Source organism: Mustela erminea, chromosome 19 (assembly GCF_009829155.1).
Source record: "Mustela erminea isolate mMusErm1 chromosome 19, mMusErm1.Pri, whole genome shotgun sequence".
Classification (NCBI taxonomy): Eukaryota; Metazoa; Chordata; class Mammalia; order Carnivora; family Mustelidae; genus Mustela; species Mustela erminea.
The window spans coordinates 34,954,301-34,969,693 of record NC_045632.1 but is presented as its reverse complement, the minus strand read 5'-3'; the positions used below and the strand labels follow the sequence as shown (position 1 = coordinate 34,969,693).

The 15,393-nt window shown below is 44.1% G+C and overlaps 1 protein-coding gene across 2 annotated transcripts; it reads right to left on the bottom strand.

Moving 5' to 3' along the window:
* Positions 1 to 210: 210 nt before the first annotated feature.
* On the bottom strand, positions 211 to 13,912 carry GINS3 (GINS complex subunit 3). 2 transcript variants are annotated; one of them, XR_004281461.1, is made up of 4 exons: positions 13,516 to 13,912; positions 6,351 to 6,584; positions 3,551 to 4,793; positions 211 to 1,320 (listed from the first exon to the last, which is right to left on the bottom strand). XR_004281461.1 is itself a non-coding variant. In XM_032325900.1 (3 exons), exons 1-3 carry the CDS (start codon positions 13,699 to 13,701, stop codon positions 4,563 to 4,565), a joined length of 651 nt encoding a protein of 216 aa, XP_032181791.1. In that variant the 5' UTR covers positions 13,702 to 13,912; the 3' UTR covers positions 1,889 to 4,562. The 2 variants fall into 2 exon arrangements, 1 of the variants encoding a protein (XP_032181791.1); XM_032325900.1 differs by lacking the exon at positions 211 to 1,320 and having other exon boundaries at positions 1,889 to 4,793.
* Positions 13,913 to 15,393: the final 1,481 nt, after the last annotated feature.

Here is a 15,393-nt window from a genome sequence, read left to right as displayed (position 1 = left end):
TCTTTTTTGCTTTCAAAACCGATTTCCCCCTAAATCCAACGGGGGATTTTTTTTTTTTTTTAAGATTTTTTATTTATTTATCAGAGAGAGAGAAAGGGAGAGAGAGCAAGCACAGGCAGACAGAATGGCAGGGAGAGGCAGAGGGAGAAGCAGGCTCCTTGCCGAGCAAGGAGCCCAATGTGGGACTCGATCCCAGAACGCTGGGATCATGACCTGAGCCGAAGGCAGCTGCTTAACCAACTGAGCCACCCAGGCGTCCCCCAACGGAGGATTTTAAATTGCATTCTGAACAGGAAAAGGACATTAGTGGAAAAATTGGTGAAATGTGAATAAAGACCGTGGCTTAGTTAACAGAGTTCAATAAATGCACATGGTTACATAAGATGGGGGGGGGGGGGACGCTGAGTTGAGGATATAAGCTGCCTCTCTATACTGACTTCAGTGGAATGGTGCCCCATCAGTTGACCTGACTCTGATCTCTGAAGAGCAGACAAAGGAGACCTCTGGCTTTGGGGAGGAGCCCCATTTGTACCTTCCCCTAAACCACAGCATACAGGCAATGGGAGAGGGTACCCTGAAACGAGAATGTTCTTGTCCCAAGGAAGGCTGCCAGCCGAGTGGGCTGGGTTATGGTGTCTCTGTGCTAGACAGAAATGCACAGGCCTGGAAAAATCAACAAAATGAGCTCAAACAAAAGCAGGCTGGGCCTGCCACCTTCGTTAATCATTTGCTCTCAGTAGGAGAGTGTGGTTATACATGATCTCAGGATTCCCCTTGATTCACTATTTTAGTGATTTTATTCACTATTCATTAAGGAGGGGAATTTACTGCTCACTCAAAATAGTGGTATCAAGAGTGAGCAACAGAATTCCAAATTCAGACAATTTCTTTAGGTTTTAGGGTATTTAATTGTCTTTTAGAAATTATCTGTGTGTATTTGAATTAAAAAATTTCAGCCTACCCATATGAGGTAAGGATTGTAAGATTAAGTTTCTTATTGTTAAGCATTTATCCTATATTTTATTCAAGTTATTTCAAGTATAGATTTTTCTTTTAAACACAAAGATATCTGCTTTCAGAAACACACATACAGCCTCTGCACAGTTATTTTCCTTTGCTAAGATGTGTAAAATATTTTCATTTAAGCACAACTGTTTCAAGCATAAAGATGAACAGCTCTTCTGGGGTTTCTTGAAGGATGGGGGAACAGAACAGACAGACTCACAGTGGGGCTGACCTGAGTAAGTCACTCAATACTTCTGCATTCTGACTGCACTACTTCAGAAGCAGTGTTCCGGAAACTTCTCAGGTCCAGTGGTGCTGAGAGATTAATGAGAAACTCTGTAAGATACTGAGAACTCTCTTAGGCAGAACATGCAATTTATATTTAAAATAAGAAACAAATTAATTCGGCTACAGAAGCATTAAAAAATTTTTACACCACGGGCGCCTGTGTGGCTCAGTCAGTTAAGTATCTGATTCTTGGTTTTGGCTCAGGTCATAATCTCAGGGTTTTGAGATTGAGCCCCGCCACAGGCTCCATGGTCAGTGGGGAGTCTGCTGGAGATTCCCTCCCTCTGCCCCTCCTCCTGCTCACTCACTCTCTCTCTAAATTAAATAAATAAATCTTTTCTTTGTTTTTTTGTTTTTTTTAATTTGACAGAGAGAGATCACAAGTAGACGGAGAGGCAGGCAGAGAGAGAGAGATAGAGGGAAGCAAGCTCCCTGCTGAGCAGAGAGCCTGATGCGGGACTCGATCCCAGGACCCTGAGATCATGACCTGAGCCGAAGGCAGCGGCTTAACCCACTGAGCCACCCAGGCACCCTTAAATAGCTAAATCTTTTAAAAAAACAGATTAAAAAAAATTTCTATGCCAAATCACTGGGGTTAAGTGAACTTTTTTAATAAAAGGGGCTGGGATGGTGGAATGGTCTTTTTCTTGGATTTGGAAGGGCTTTGAGCTGAGAATAAATAAGATCTGACTTATTTTTGAACAAGACCACTGTGGCTGCTATGGTGAGAAGTCTCAAGGTGGGGTGGAGAGTGGGTGCAGGGGGCCATTGGGAGGTGACCACAACCATCTAGTGCAAGACTGGCGGTGGAGGAAGACGTGTCAGATTGTACAGGTGATTTGAAGATAGACCCAAAAGATATGGAGAGGAAGGGCAGGGCCAAGGAGGCACCCAGGTTTTTGTCCTGTGCAAAAGGGAAGGATGGTGTTGTCTGAAACAGAGAAGACAGAAATTATAGGAGGAGCAGACTGAGGCAGATTAGTTCCATTTCAGCCAAGTGAGGTCAGACGTTGAAGTAGAATGTCAAGTAGGTGGTGGGATCCAAGTCTGGAGTTGGAGGGTCTGAGCTGCAGATCAAATTTTGGGTAGCACGTAGATGGTATTTAAAAAGCTTGAGATAGGATAAGATGCCCTCACGAGGGAGAATGGCTAGGCTAGGAGGGACCCAAGGACTGAGACTGGGGCCATCCAAAGTTCAGAGGTCAAGGAGAGCAGGAGGGACGAACCCAGGAGTCTAGACTTGCCCCACTCCCCTGGCAGCCCAGATGGTCCCAGGGAAAAACCTGAATGTGGTGAGGCGTTTGCATATAATTAAGGCCTCAGTTACCTGGGAACAGAGCCTTAAGGGCAAGGGACACACATTTTCTCGCTATTGATTTTAAGAGCAATTTGCTGTTTGAGTCATTTTTGGACTCATTTTGAAAAACTCACCTCTTTGAAGGGAACAAATAGTGATCTATAAGCCTGATTTGGGGAGAACTGCAGGGGAAAGGGGTAGTAATTGAAAGGCTTGAAGGCAACCTTGTAACTGGAAATAGGTTTCAAAAGCTACTTATAATAATCCGTTCAAAATGTAAAACAGGGAATAAATTCTGCACATGCATACCCACTTACTCCCAGCATGTGACTCCAGCATAATTTTTTTTTCCCAGTAAGAGAAAAAAATGGTAGCCGCCTTAGGACAGACTTTAAATACAAAGCTATCTGTGAAAACAGTGAATCCAAAAATGACACAATATACTTTCTCCCTCTGACTATGCCTTGTCTCTGGGCCCTGGCTCTATGCAAACACCGTGCTAGCAAAGAAAGGCCCACCTTTCTGGGACACAAATCATTGCTACAGAGAACGTCCCTCAAATTCATGAGTCTGGTGCAAACAAAAGAGCAGCCACGGAAGCAAGGATTTAGTTGGGCATTATTGTCAAATACGATCAAAGACAAAATTCTCTGATCGCTTTGTCTGATCATCTGTAGTACTCGAGTTACAGAAATAGTACTTGTACAGAATGTATTCATGTGCAAAATGGATCATTTATTTAGCACCAAAATCAAATTATAAAAACACTGTTTCCATCTTGAAACATGCATTTAAAAAGCCGTTCTGGCATTCTAAGTTTGCAGGGAGACATCTGCACAATTTGGATCCCCAAATCCCTCTATAATTTCTAATGACAAAGACAGTTGTCACTCATGGGAAGTCGGCGTAGAGACAACTATCCTTCAAATGGGTTGGCCTGCAGGGAACAAAGCTTCTTACTCAGGCCAAGGTTTCCGCCTTGATCTCTGGGGAAGAGCTCTGTGCTTGCTGAAACAGATCCTAGGTAAACGGTCAGGAATCCTCTAGGTAATAATGCTGCCGAATTTACTGAAGGGGGAAAACATCGTCAAGATCTCCCGCCTACTTACATTTGCCCCGTGAAGCTTCTCAAATGGGGCCCTTCCTAACCAGTCACCCTAAAGTCTGGTTTTCAATGTAAGAAAAGCTGGTACACACCCTTTAATAATTACTTTGCGATTCCAAATGACTCCCTGACAGCTGCTCTAGGGAGGGAAGGAACTGCTGTGCTGGGGGCTCTGAAGATCTCAAGACAAAAGCCAGGCTCAGGTTAACCATTTCCCCTCCAGGCTGCCTGCAGAGCTTTGTGCACCTAGACCCCAAAGCCCTGGCTACAGAGGAGGAAGGCAATGTGTAAAAGCCCCTTCAGTAAAAGCCCCACCATTCTTCTGTCTGTTCCTTTTTCTTCTTTATTCTTGGCTTGGGGTAACTCCCCATAGGCAGGAGACACAAGTAAGGCCGACATCCTAGGCCTGCCTGCTGTCCTCTGAGCACCCATGAGGAAGATGGAGCAGTTACGCTCACGTGAACATTTGTGAGCAGGCGAAGATGGCCCATTTGTACCTGTCCTTTGGAGCTAGTGAAACTGGACATTGGAGACTATTACATTCCCAGGCACAAGTGTTCCCAGTTCCAACTATACCGCGATGCATGTATTAACCATCCTTCTTTATAAGGGACTTTGGTTTCTCTCCAGCTGGGGGTTCATGGGTTAAGTAGGCCTGGGCTGTGGGTCAGCAGGTTGGGATAGTCTCATATGCCTCATAGGTCAAGGACCTCCCACAGCACATCCTTTCCCACACGGACTGCTGCAGGAAATAAGCCATGACACAGGACACGGTTCTCGTCCTACAGAAGGTCAGCAAGGCTCCTCCTATCAAGGACACACAGGGTGGTTCCCTCCACCAGGAGCATTTCTGTGTTCTTTTGGCCTTCAGTTGTCCATGTCAGTCAGTTTTCTCTTCTTATAGTTCTGAACGAGGCTGGAGGCTGTGATCTGAGAAGCCTGCCCCTTCTCCCAACACTGGAAGTCATTCAGTCCTTTCTGTCCTGTTTGAAATAAGCCCCTCTCCATCTCGTCCAGCCTGGCTACCAGTGCTGAAGTGTCTTCATTGTAAGCGTTCTGGGAGGAGTCCATGATGCGGCGAAAACGTCCAATGAATGTCTGAAGGAGAAGCGAATGAGAGAAATCAGATCCATTTTTACCCCATACATTTTTGTTTTAAAGATTTTATTTCTAAGTAATCTCTTCACCCTTTTCAAGAAGAGCTTGATCTCACAACCCTGAGATCAAGAGTCACGCGGTCCATTGATGGAGGCTGCCAGGTGGCCCATCCCTGAACATTAAATGTCATGAAGGGAAAGTCTGGACTCAGTTGGAAGGAGGTCTGAGGCCACTACCACTCAAGTTGTATCACGTTGCCACATCTCAATTTCCCCGTCTGCAAAACAGACTATTAGGAAAATCCAATGGGTTGTTACGAAAACCAGTGAAGGAATACCTGTAAAGCATCTCACAAATGACTGGCAAGAAGAAGCTCCTCAAAAAGCATTACCTGTTATTGTTTTCAGGGACAAAGGCCATAATAATGCACAGTGACACGTGCAGACAGGTTTCAACCAAAGAAGATTCCTGATCTAACTGAACACATTTTCTACTTTTTTCAGTCTGAGAGCAGGACAGCGACACGTGTGATCTAGGAGTGTCACTCCACCCTAGGGCTCCGAGACCAAGCCACGAGCCCTGGCTTCAGTTTCTTCCACGGCCTTGTGGCGATGTCACCTTATAAGTCAGCAACTTTACAGGACTTCAAAGCAATGATGGGAAAAGAAAACAAAGAAATCACTAGCCAAAGGCAGTGTTCCAGTTCAAGAACATGTCCTGGAGACACTGTAAGACAAATGAGTTTTCCTCACTTTTAGCTTCCTGCTCACAAGAGTTTCCTAAGCTCCAATGGTCTACAGTTTGTGTATTGGCTTCTTTATCTGAATGGAGAGCAATGAAATGTTTCTTTACTATCCACATTAAAAATTGCACAAGGACACATTCTTATAAAGCTAGAAATGAAGGAGTAAAACAAGAGGTAGCAAAGGAGGTTTCTTCTAATATTAGCAGAATAAAAAGTTAAAATAAGATCATACCTAAAGGATGGTACTATGTGCATAACACTGTCTTGTCCATGTAACACAACAATAATAGGTACCATTTATTAAATAGCACAATATAATCTCACTGTGATGTGGTAATTTTGGCATTATTGTATCTCCACTTAACAGGAGAAAAATTGAGAAGCCTAGAGAGAACGAGCAGCTTGACCAGATCACTGTGAGGACACAGTGCAGATGCAGAGCCACATCTCAGCCCCAGAGCAAGGGAAGGGAACAAGTAACAGGTACATTCCTGACAGGCGCCCTCTGGCCAGTCCCAGGGCTGGGCTGGTACATTTGGGAGCCTGTCCCTTGTTGGTCAACCATCATCCCTTTCTTTTTTCCAGGACTTTCTGTTGGTCCCAAGTCTTAACAAGCAAATATGAAAAGCTGCAGACCAATCATTTTGAAGTAGGTATATAATTGGCAAACATAGTCTAACTGTTGGCTGACGTGGAATAACAAACGAACTGTGTAAATAGTACACTTCCCCGAGGATCAGTGAAGTCTGCTGGTGACCACACCAGCTCTGAGGGCCCGTGCAGTGCCTTAGGTTTTCACATCAATCACTTGCCTGCAGGAGAGACTGGGAAATATCTGCATTCTCGGGACTGTCGAAATGCAGGAGCTGGGAGCCAAACCCATAGAAATGTGGCCCCAGCTTGTGGAGGTCCACCACATTGGCGTCGGCACTGAACACTGTCCTCCAACCTTGTTGGTAGATCTTGGGAAGTTCCACGGAAATGATCCGCCGCTTGTTGTCAAAAAGTCCCTTTGCCAGCCACAAAGGGAGTTCAAGCTTTGAGCCCTGTATCAGACAAGAACATAGATTTTAACAACAAATCACATAGTAAGCATGTGTGCTAGAAAAGAAATACACACACCATTGGCAAATATCAGTGTTGGCTGTTCTCCTTGGTGGCAGGGCTACCACGTGCAGAAGTCTGGTTGTGACCTGAAAAACTGAACCGCAGGTGCTCGAGTTCAATGTCATGATGGAACGGCAAGAAATGGATTTATTCAACGAAAGCAAAGTACAGAACAAAACCATGGTATTAAGGGAAAGTTTTCTAACTCAGAAATAAAAACTCCCAATTGCATACACTTCAGAAATATAATAAACATTTCTGCTTTCTCTGAATATTCCATATCTGTTTCTCATATACACTGACTAGGGGAGGGGGGGCTGCTATGTGCTAAGAAGCACACCCTGGGTGCCAAGGGGTAGATGGAAAAACAGTATCAGCCTGACCTCAGACCACAGGCCCTCTGTATCCCACTTCATAGTTTCAGAGATGACAGAAAAGATAAATTTATATTTTTAAAGCCTTAACAGAATTGGAAAATATGGTGAAGGGGCCACAACAGACCAGAAATTGAGATAAATATCCAAAATATAAAAGTCAAACCTAACTAAGTCGAAGGAGGTACAATAGCATAGAACTCTCATGGAGGAGAACTGCTACGAAAGGCGGGAGAGGCTTTGCAGTGTGTATAAGCAGAGCTTTTTGCCAACCTCCCAGGGCCGGGGAGACAAAGGCAGAGTTCAAGGCTTCCAAAGAAGCCAGAACGTAAGGGATCAAGATTTGAGAAAAAAAGGATAGAGAGAGAATGAAGTCCAATTTCTGTACCAAATATCAAGAGTAATTAGGCAATGGCTTTAAAACAAATTTTAAAAAATCAAATAGAAATTCCAGATCTGAAAAATGCAAGAATTGAACTTTAAGAACTCAACAGGGGGGAGCGCCTGGATGACTCAGTCGGGTAAGCATCCGATTCTTGATTTCAGCTCAGGTCATGATCTCAGGATCCCGAGACTGAGCCCCCTATTGGGATTCTCCCTTTCCCCCTCCCCACTTAAAAAAAAAAAAAAAAAAAAAAAAACCAACTCAATAGATTAAGTTACATTTGACTGGCCTTCCAGATTTGACACAGATAGAGGGTCATGAATTTAAAAAAGGGTGAATAGAAAATATCCAACTGAAGCATAGAAAGAAAATACAGGAAACAGCATGAGAGATGTAGAACATGGTAGAAAGGAAGTAAGTCTAACCTGCACGTAATTTGAAGCCTAGAAAGAGAAGAGGAATAGATTGAAGCAAAGGAAGTATCTGAGAAGAAAATAGTCATGGAATTTCCAAAATTTAAGAGAGATATCAAATCACAGATTCTAGGAACATTACGAAGCAGGATAAATTTTTTTTTAAAGATTTTATTTATTTATTTGACAGACAGGTATCACAAGTAGGCAGAGAGGCAGGCAGAGAGAGAGAGGGAGAAGCAGGCTCCCCGCTGAGCAGAGAGCCCAATGTGGGGCTGGATCCCAGGACCCTGAGATCATGACCTGAGCTGAAGGCAGAGGCTTAACCCACCGAGCCACCCAGGTGCCCCCGAAGTAGAATATTAATAAAACCACAACTTGGCACATCTTACTCAAATTGCTGTAAAACGAAGACCTAGAGAAAATCTTAGAAGGCACTGCTGGTGGGGGTAAGAATACATCTCTTACAAAAGGAGCTAGAAGAGTCAAAGCCAACTCTCAACGGAAATGAAGGAAGACACAAAACAATGAAAATGGAATGACGTCTTTTATTTTTATTTTTAAAGATTTTATTTATTTGAGAGAGACAGTACAAGAAGGGGTAGGGCCAGAGGGAAAAGCAGGCTCCCCACTGAGCAGGGAGCCTGATGTAGGGCTCCATGATCATCAACTGAACCGAAGGCTAAAATTTAACTGAAATAGTCAAGCAGGTACCCCTGGAATGACATCTTTTAAAAAGGCCTGAAATAACGGCAAGTCTAAAATTCTATACCCGGTGAAAATATCCTTTAAAAAATAATAGGAAAACAAAGGTATTTTCACACAGGAAGTGTGCAGAAAGTTAACAAAGCAAGCCTCAGACTGCCCTCCTTAGAAAGGCCTGCTTGCAAGGTTGGTCCTTGGTGGGTGTCCTTGAATCTGGGTTTCAGGAGGGTTCCCACTATTCTCAGAATGGATACATGTGCTTCACTGTGCGTAGTTTGCACAATGTGGTTTATGCTGAATACCTGCTTTCCTTCTGGGAGCCTGGAATCTTTGTATATGTTAGGTAGAGTGCCTGTGTAACTAGCCCTCTAGACCTTGGGTACTGAGTCTCTAATGAGCTTTCCTGGTACACAAATGTTTCACACATGTCACAATGCATTACTGGAGAAATTCAGTGTATCCTCTGTGACTCCGCTGGGACTTGAAAGCTTGTAACCGGCTTTCTACAAACTTCATTCTCCACACCCTTTCCCTTTTGCTGGTTTTACTCTATATCCTTTTATTGTATTAAAATGTAAACATAAGAATGACTGTATACTGAGTCCTTTGTGTTCTTTTACTGAATCATCAAACCGCGGATTGGTCTTGGGGACCCCCTTGTACAGACAGAAATGAAGAATTTATCAACAGAAGTAAATCTTGAAGAATGCAAATGATCCCAGAAATAAATATGGAAATACAGGACAGACAGTTAATAGTAGGAAGGCAAAAATAAACACAAATATATCAGTAATTAAATTAAATGTAAACAAGTTAAATACACCAGTTGGAAAATTGTCTAACCAAATAAAAACAAAACCCCAATATATGCTGCTTAAAAGAGATGTACCTATTTTTTTTTTTTTTGATTTTATTTATTTGACAGAGAGAGAGATCACAAGTAGGCAGAGAGGCAGGCAGAGAGAGAGCGGGGGAAGCAGGCTCCCTGTGGAGCAGAGAGCCTGATGCGGGGCTTGATCCCAGGACCCCGAGATCATGACCTGAGCGGAAGGCAGAGGCTTTAACCCACTGAGCCACCGGGTGCCCCAAAAGAGATCTATCTTAAATAAAAAGACACAGAAAATTTGAAAAAAAAAAAAAAAAAAAAGTCATGTAGATAGTAATAAAAAGAAAGGAGACTAGAGATACAATGATAAAAGGGTCATCATATCCACAAGAAAAATAGGCATCTGCTAAACTGACAGAAGTTAAAGGAGAAATAGACAAATTCATAATTATAGTGGGAGACTTTGGCATATCTCTTTAGATAAGTAATAGCCAAAAACCCCAATAAGGATTGAGAAGTTCTCAACAAAATAGCAAACTTGACCTGACTTACATTATTTATCACACATCATGACTTCAAATATATATCTATTCAAGTGCATATAGAATGTTTAAGTGGATTTTATGCTGCAGTATAAAGCAAGCTTTTTCAAAAGACTGAAATCTTTCAGACTACATTCTCTAGCCACAGTGTAATGAATTAAACTAGAAATCAAAAACAGAAAAGATGAAAAGCAAAATCCCAACATGTTTGGAATTAAGCACTGGTCTTCTAAATAACTATGAGTCAATGAAGAAATCACAATGGAAATTAGAAATTATTTTGAACTCACTGATATGAAAATAAAATACAACAAATCAAAATTTGTGGAATGCAATTAAAGCTCAGCTCAGAGGAAATGCAGAGCTAAAAAATGCATAAAGGAAAGCTGAAAAATCAATCACCTGGGGACCCATCTCAAAATGCATGGGCAGGGTTGTGGCGGGTAGGAAACAATAGAAAATTAAATCCAGGGGCGCCTGGGTGGCTCAGTGGGTTAAAGCCTCTGCCTTCAGCTCAGGTCATGATCCCAGAGTCCTGGGATTGAGCCCCACATCGAGCCCCACATCGGGCTCTCTGCTCAGCAGGGAGCCTGCTTCCTCCTCTCTCTGACCGCCTCTCTGCCTACTTGTAATCTCTGTCTGTCAAATAAATAAATAAAATCTTAAAAAAGAAAAAGAAAATTAAATCCAAAGAAAGTAGCAGTAAAGAACTAATTAAGAACTTAATAACCTAAAAACAAGGGTACAAAGAAGAAAACTGAGAGAGTTATAAGTTAGTTCTTTTAAAAGACTAATAAAACAGATGAACACATGACAGGGGGGAGAATGAGGGAGAGAAAGAGAGAGAAGGTAACAAACCATAGGAGATTCAACAGTAGAGAATAAACAGGGTTGATGGAGGGAGGGAGGTGGGGGATGGGCTAGAGGGGTGATAGGCATTAAGGAGGCATTCTGATGACACTGGGTATTGTATAATCACTTAATTCTACTCTTAATCTCTTAATTCTACTCCTGAAACTAATATTGCACTGTATGTTAACTAACAAGAATTTAAATAAAATTTTGAAGAAAATAAAAGACTAATGCAATTGATAAACTCCTAGGAAGACTAACAAAAGGAGCATAATTTCTCCACATCAAAAATAAAAACTGAGGCACCTGTGTGGCTCAGTCATTAAGCATCTGCCTTCAGCTCAGGTCATGATCCCAGGGTCCTGAGACACTGGGATTGAGCCCTGCATCAGCTCCCTGCGCAGCAGGAAGCCTGCTTCTCCCTCTCCCACACCCCCTGCTTGTGTTCCCTCTCATATCGCTATCTCTCTCTGTCAAATAAATAAATAAAATCTTTTGTTTGTTTGTTTTAAAAGATTTTATTTATTTATCTGATGGATAGAGATCACACGGTGTAAGCAGAGAGGAAGGTAGAGAGAGAAGGAAGCAGGCTCCCTGCTGAGCACTGAGTCCCATGTGAGACTTGATCCCAGGACCCTGAGATCATGACCTGAGTTGAAGGCAGGGGCTTAACCCACTGAGCCACCCAGGTACCCCTAAATAAATAAAATCTTAAAAAAAAAAAACCCCAAATAATAAAAACCAAGACACCAATATAACCCTACAGAAATCGGAAAGATAGTAAAAGGATATTTTGAAGATTATACCACTACATTTGGAAATCTGTATGAACTTGTCCAAATTCCTAGGGGAGAAAACAATGTACCAAGAAAAACACAGGAAGAAACAGAAAATCTAAATAGTCCTGTATCTATGAATGAAATTAAATATGTCTTTAAAAGCCTTCCTACACAAATCTCCCAAACAGAAGAATTCCAAATAATTTATGTAGACACCGCCCTCAAAGAGGTAGAGCACAACACCCCACTCCTTACGTGAGGCTGTGTATAATGACTCCCTCCCAAAGAGAACAGTATGGAAAGGTGGAAAAAAGTTAACTTTTTTTGGTGCGGGGGTTGGGGGAGAGAGAGAGAGGGAGGGAGAAAGAGTGTGTGTGACAGAGAGAAAGAGTGAGACAGAGAGAGAGAGGTGGGGAGGGGCAGAGGGAGAGGGAGAGAATCCCAAGCAGGCTCCACTCCCAGAACAGAGCCTAACTCGGGGCTCAATCCCATGACTCTGAGCTCAGGATCTGAGCTGAAATCAAGAGTTGGATGCTTAAGCAGCTGAGTCACCCAGGAGCCCTGGAAAAAGTAACTTTATGGTGAAGAATCCTGACAAACACTATCTTAGCCAGGTGATGGAGGTTCCTATCAGTGATAAACCACACCCCCACTATATGCCCTTTTGATATGCCGCCATGAAAATAGCACTTCACCTCTGTGATCTTCCTCCTCAAATCAGTCTAACCATGAGGGAATCATCAGACAAATCCCAGCTGAGGAACATTCCACAAATTACCTGACCGGCTCGCCACAAAACTGTCATGGTCATTAAAAACAAGGAAAATCTGATCAACTATCACAGCCAAGAGCAGCCCAAGGATGCAGGATACTAAATGGAACGGGGGGGGGTGACCTGGGTGGAATCCTGGAACACAAAAAAGGCCATTTGGTAAAACAAAGGCAATGTGAATAACATATGGGCAGCACATCTCTGTTTACAAGGGTGTATGAGAACACAATCCTTCTGACTATAACGCAACGCTAAGAAATAACGTCTTAATTTTCTACAAATCAAAAAAACAAGCTCACGATTATTATTTAAAAACACAGAGGCAAATCCTGAAGAAACGCTTTAAAAAGTCGACAGACCGGGTGGACCTGGAAAGGAAAACTGGGGGGGGGGGGGAGCAAAGCAGGGGTCCCCTAATTTTTGTTAGAAATTTTGTCTTCCCCATTTGACCTTTGTATATGGATTACTTTGATAAAAATGGAAACAAACACGCCAAACTCACACACCCTTCCAAGCAAAATGTAGGTTAAAGAGGAAATAACAAAATAACCATCTCGAGCCCGTTCCTGGGGCGAACTAGCTTGTGAAGTCCCACAGCTCCGGGCTCCAATCCCAAGCTCACCACGGGCAGTGGGACCCTGAGCAAGTTACACAACCTTTTTGGGCTTCAGATTCCTGGCGTGTAACCAGATCCAACTATAGGGTCAGGGAAGGATTAAAGGAGTCACAGAGGGGAAGATTCCCTCCCCCACACCATCCACGCCGGCACTAAAGCCCTCGGTAGGCGGTTGCGGATACCGTCGTCGCTGCGCCGGAATGAATCTAGGAATTTGCGGTTCCCAGACGTATCACATCCTCTCACAGAACCCAAAGCTGTCGTTTTAAGACAAACGGGATCAGAACCCCCGATCCTGAAGTCGTCAGTGGTAGCCGGCCCTTTAAGCCTCAGACACAAGACGGGGCGAGTGGGGGCACGGCTCAATTTGGACAAATTCAAAAACGGTACCAGACCACCTAGGATAAATTCGGTTTCACACAGGAGGCCACCGCTAAGAAAGCGCTTCAGCGCGCCGCGACCGGCGGTTACGCTTGTTTGTGCAGAAGACCCGCCTTCCCCCAGCCAAAACCACAAATCCCAAGGCGGGGGTCACGGTTTCGGCGCGGCGGCCACGCCCAACGGGAACTGTGGTCTTTCCCCGGGAACGCGCGCGGGCAGGTTTACCTGAGGGATCGCGTGGTCAGTCTCGGGCCCTCCGCTCCGCTCCAGGAAGAAAGCGCCGAGGCGAGGCATGGGGGTCTCTGTGCGCACCGGGAGCTTCTCGTGGGACATCAGGATGTCGTCCAAGGATAGAAAGTTTTCCTCAGGCCCCAGCGCCCCCGACTCCACCCGGAAATAAGCCTCAGACATGGCGGCGGCGGCGGCGGCTTGAACGTCTTCGCTTCCACTCGTGTGGTACTGGGAGTCCGAGATGTAAAAGCCTGAAAAAGCGGATGCTGGTCAAGGTCGTGAAGAGTGTGGAAGTTTGCTGTGGCCGCCAGGCTGATTGAAAATTTTCCCGCTCTGCGGACGGGCCAGACTGGAGCAATCGATCCCGGCGGGCCTGCCCAGGCAGAAACAATCGACAGCCTGCGGGCTTGGTCCCACGTGATCAGGGGCGGGGCGCAGTCCCTACCTACGCTGGGGAAGAGTTGTACTCTGCAGAGTGTGAGCTCAGTGTGGGAACTTACTTATTTTTTTGTAAAGATTTTATTTATTTGACAGAAAGAGGGAGAGCACAGAAGGAGGAACAGTAGGCAGAGGGAGAAGCAGACTTTCCGCTGAGTGGGGAGCCTGATATGGGGCTTGATCCTAGAAGCCTGGCCGAATGCACGGAAGTACCGGGTGCTCCACAGTGTGGGAACTTTAAAAAGGAGCTGGAAATGCCCATTGAAGTGTCTGGATGATTTGTACTAGATTTTATGTGGTCCTTTAAATGTTTACATGAAGTTAAAAACACTTAGCAACATGTTTGGGGGCTTATAAGTGGGCATCATTGCGGCCTCTCCTAGGTCTGATCAAGTCAGACCTATTTACAACAGTTTTGTTACTGAATCTGCTAATCTTCGTACTTCAAAGAAACATTAAAAAAAAAAAAACAAAAATAGGGGCGCCTGGGTGGCTCAGTGGGTTAAGCCGCTGCCTTCGGCTCAGGTCATGATCTCAGGGTCCTGGGATCGAGTCCCGCATCGGGCTCTCTGCTCAGCAGGGAGCCTGCTTCCTCCTCTCTGTCTCTCTGCCTGCCTTTCTGCCTACTTGTGATCTCTGTCAAATAAATAAATAAAATCTTAAAAAAACAAAAACAAAAATAAAAATAAAACAATAAAACAAAACCTCCAGCACTAACCCCAGATAGTCTGGACTGTTTGTAATATTTTGGCTTGGGTAGGGGATGGAGTCGGAGGAGATGGGAGAAAGCACTGGGCTATGTCTGGCTCACGAAGGTCCTGAGTTTACTTCAGAGCCTCCCAGTTCACCTTACCACCCACTAGAAATCTCTTTTTGCAGCTCTTAATTTGAATCCTTAAAAGAGGAAATCTGATTGGCCCAGTTTGTCTTTTTGAAAAAGATCGTAAGAGGCGTATGTTGCCAGCCACCCTATAGACTGGATGAGTATCTGTGTCAGGTGCAGTCAGTCCCTTGTCTAGTTGGGGGGAAAGGGGTAGGGAACAGATCATGGTTATGTGAAAATTAAAGAGAAACCTCAATAAAATGGAGTCAGGAGATTCAGCAGGGGGAGCTCTCCTGCCCTACCACTCTTTACCTATTTCAAATCCAACAGGGAGAGAGGAACCTTGCACATGGATACCATTTTACTACCTTAGCAAGAGGAAGAAAGGCTTTCCTCCAAAGGCCCAGACAATGAAAAACAGTCCCAACTCAGCCAATGAGAAGCCACTGTATTTGAACTCCCATTTTATTCCAGTGGATTTCTTGTTTATCACAGCTTCCCCAAGTGCCCCTCTCCTCCATAAATGAGCCAAGTCTCATGTGTTCTCTGGTCTTGTCTTTGGTTTTGCCATAGCTTGCTTGCCCTGGATGGGCATTCTCTGCTATTCCTGA

Coding starts and splice junctions, on each gene's coding strand:
- GINS3 (XM_032325900.1), bottom strand. CDS start 13,701: ATGTCTGAGGCTTATTTCCGGGTGGAGTCGGGGGCGCTGGGGCCTGAG. Junction 6,585..13,515: donor CTGACCACGCGATCCCTCAG/GTAAACCTGCCC, acceptor TGTCTGATACAG/GGCTCAAAGCTTGAACTCCC. Junction 4,794..6,350: donor TTTCCCAGTCTCTCCTGCAG/GCAAGTGATTGA, acceptor CTTCTCCTTCAG/ACATTCATTGGACGTTTTCG.